Source organism: Chrysochloris asiatica, unplaced genomic scaffold (assembly GCF_000296735.1).
Source record: "Chrysochloris asiatica unplaced genomic scaffold, ChrAsi1.0 scaffold00047, whole genome shotgun sequence".
NCBI lineage: Eukaryota > Metazoa > Chordata > Mammalia > Afrosoricida > Chrysochloridae > Chrysochloris > Chrysochloris asiatica.
The window spans coordinates 802,486-806,298 of record NW_006408565.1 but is presented as its reverse complement, the minus strand read 5'-3'; the positions used below and the strand labels follow the sequence as shown (position 1 = coordinate 806,298).

The 3,813-nt window shown below is 41.0% G+C and overlaps 1 protein-coding gene across 1 annotated transcript in view; it reads right to left on the bottom strand.

Annotated features, from left to right (window-relative positions):
- The window catches only part of CSMD2 (CUB and Sushi multiple domains 2), a 933,956-nt gene that overhangs the window by 276,385 nt on the left and 653,758 nt on the right, over nucleotides 1-3,813 (bottom strand). Inside the window, 2 exon segments of the mRNA XM_006862126.1 lie at nucleotides 3,012-3,128; nucleotides 3,334-3,522. Coding sequence (XP_006862188.1) covers nucleotides 3,012-3,128; nucleotides 3,334-3,522 — 306 coding nt within the window.

The following is a 3,813-nucleotide window of genomic DNA, read 5'->3' as shown; positions in this document are numbered from 1 at the left end:
TGCTGGAGAAGGATATTATGTTTGGTAAGGTGGAGGGTCAGAGAAAAAGAGGAAGACTCCTAGCGAGACAGATTGGCAAAGTGGCTCAAGCGTGGCAACAATTGTGAGGTTGGCCCCGGATCAGGCAGTGTTTCATTCTGCTGTGCTTAGGGTTGCTATGAGTTGGTAGTGACTTGATGGCACCTAACAACAACAACAACAGCAGCATTGGCCATGATATAATGAACTTTATCTTACTTTACATGTAATACGAGTATACACTCATTGCTCAAAATTAGAAAAATACCAAATGATGAAAATAAGGGATAATGCTACAGGCTAATGCACTAGACCACAAGGTCAGTTTGATCCACAAGGTTGGTGGTTCAAGCTCACCAGCTGCTCCTTGGAAACCCTATGCTGGGTCACTATGAGTCAGAACCAACTCAATAGTACTTAACAACAACTGTGCACATTTGGGTGTATATCTTTTTAGAATGTTTTCTATGTCTACACCCTTGTTTCTTAAACAAACCAAATATATTTTTAATAAACTTTTCTTCAAGTGACAATGCACTATAACCCCCTCTGCAAATCTTTATTCTTTTGCATTACATTAGTAATTGTATAGTAGTTGATGACCAGTATAGTAATTGCATTATAATAGTAATTGCATAGTATTTGATCCGTCTGCACCATGAGTTTATTTAATATTTCCTTATTGATAGACATTTGAATAGTTCTTAATCTTTTCAATACAATAAACAATGTGTTGGGGCATCCTTGCTGTTGAATCTTGATACCCAGTTTTATTATTTTTTTCTCAGATAAACTCTAAGAAGTGGAACTCTACTGGGTCCAATGACACGTGTAATTTTCAGACTCTTGATTCCTACGACCAACTCACTCTCTGGAAAGTCTGAACCATTTTACACAAGGTCAGCAGCAATGCAGAAGACTTTTCTCTCCACTGTCTCCCCCAAGCCCCTATGGTTTTATCTGCAGACTTGAAAAGAAAAATGGTACTTCATTATTGATAAATTTGCATCTCCTTAATTATTAGCAAGGCTGGTATCTTCATTTGTATTTCCTCTGTTCTGACATGTTAGTGTAGAGGTTTTTTTTTTTTTTTTTTAAGACTTCATCTTACCAATTTTTAAGAGCTCTATAAGCCATCAGATTGATAAACCTTACTCCATTATAGATGTTGCAAATATTTTGTCCATTTACTATTTGACTTTGTAATTCTAAGATATATTTTTGAATAGAAATCCAGTCAAACTTTTCATAAATAAAATCTAACAATGTTTGTCTTTTGGATTCTGTTTTTGGTGTTATGCTTTAATAACAATAACAACTGAAGAACATGACCATTCTTCCTGAGGTTCAATGGTCATGCTCTTATGTTGTGATTGTTGTTGTATGCCTTCGAGTCGGTCCAGACTCATAGCAACCCTGCATAAGGTTTTGAGAGCAGCTGGTGGAATTTAGGTGGTTAAGTATGTGCAGTAAGAGCTTGGGTTTCTTTTTTTCTAAATGGTTAAGCCCACTGTTTTAACACCATTTATTAAATAGTCCACCTTTTCGTCAACGGATCAGAAATGACACTCTAATCATACATTAAATCATATACTCACACTCTCTCTCACACTCACGCACACATACACATCTATTTTTGGATCTGCATTCTCCCCCACTGGCTTGCATATTTACTCCTACTCATACCACATCGTTAAAATTATTTTTAAATGATTTAACAACATTTCAGTATCTGGTAGGGCTAGTCTTCATTTTAATTTTTTTTTCCTTGACTCTTCTACATATTAATTCGTCTAGATCAGAGGTTCTTAATTAACAGCATGCATCAACATTCCTGGTGATGAGCTGTGAAAGTGCAGGTGCTGGTCTCCTCCTGGAATGTAGAAAATCAAAACCTCTTGGGGTAGTGTCTAAGCATTAGTGTATTTGCCCAAGTGCAGCACCATGACTCCAGATGAACTTCAGAGCATGCTTCTGGGGGTAGATATCAGATCTGTCTGGTTATTTATTTATACACAGCTGCAGTACCTCTCACATAGATGGCATTCAATAAATATTTGTTGAATGAAAGAATATATTCATTAGTGTGATGTTGTACGATCAGCACCAGACTGCTAACTGCAGGGGAAGCAGTTCAAACTCACCAGCTGCTTCTTGGAAACCCTATACAGGTTCGTTATGAGTCAGAACTGATTTGACGACACTTAACAACAAGAGCATTTATAAGCAGAACCCTTACTCTGAAATGCTCAAAGACCATTTATCTTTGGGTGACAGAGACAACAGTTCATCCAGTGAGGAAGATGAAGACCTGTCATCTAAGGAACAGTTGAATCATGCCAGAATGCTCCTTAGAAGTGAGGATGGCGAAGCGTCATCTCTTGTACTTTGGGCATATTATCAGAAGGCACCTGTCCCTGAAGAAGGACAACATGCTTGGTAAAATAGAGGGTCAGAGAAAAAGAGTAAGACCCTCATTGAGATGAACCGATATAGTGGCTGTAACAATGGGTTCAAACATAGCAATGGTTGTGAGGATGGTGCCAGACTGGGTGCATTTTGTTCTGTTGTATATGTTGTTGTTAAGTGCTGTTGAGTCAGTTCTGACCCATACTAAGCCTGTATATGGTTTCCAAGGAGCAGCTGGTGAGACTGAACTGCCGACCTTACAGTTCAAACGGTTCTGTGCATTAATTAACCCACAGCACCACACCAGGACTCCCTGTAAATTGGAACTCACTTGACAGCATCTAACAGTGACCTCTAAAATCTCTTCCAGCACAAACATTCTGGACTCTCAAACATATTTGTTAAAGAATTCTGTGATTCAAAGACATGGGAAGGTTCTGGAAACGTTCCTACTAGTGCTCGACTTCAGATTGAGTCCAGAGGTCACAATGTGGGTAGATACCCATTGAGATGGCTTTGACCTGAAGCACATGGAGCCCTGACCAGGTTACACCCCCATACCAGCTATGGGTCCAAATGCTCACCCTTTCCATGGGATGTTTCAATAATCCAGGTGCAGTTCAAGTTGTTGGGGTAGAAGTCAGGAAACCCAGGTGATAAGATAGTCCCAATGGAGCCTTGAATGAAACCGCCACAGAGAGCTACAGAAGGAGAAAAGAGAGCAGTTTAAAACTGCCCAGGGCTGCTCCCTAAGAGTCCTCCAGGGATCCCCCTACTTCCTTCCAAACCTCCAACCCTAAAGAATATAGGAGAGAAGAGGGAGTCAGTCCCCCTGCCAGCTCCTGGATTTTCAAGGTAGGAAAGGAATCTGCCCCTTCTTCAGTACCCCCTGATGACCTGCCTCACCTTCACAACTGGGCAGGGCCCGGCTCCACTGGAAGTTGGGCTCACACTCCAAGGGCTCCCCATCACTTAATGTGTAGCCCGAGTCACAGCTGAAGGTCACCAGAGCACCGACGTAGAAGTCATTCCCATGACGCTGTCCATTGACGGGGATCCCTGGATCCAGGCAGTGATCTGACTGTAGTGTGATAGCTGGAAAGGAAAGCCACAGCTGGAAAAGAGAGCTCATTGTTGCCAGAAAGGAAGCCATGGCTGACTCACAAAGGCAAAGGAGGCAAGTGTCCCCTGATTTAATATGAGGTTGAAGTTGCTGATGATTACCCACCCATCAAATTCGTTATCAGTTTAGCTGAGAGGGCATTTAAACACCTATCTACCAAAGAGGACCAGTTAACTTGATTGTTCATCTGTTCATTCATTCAAAAAAAACCTTAGCTGAATAGCCTGGGCACTAAGCTAGAGTGTAGGGATGTTGTTGTTGTT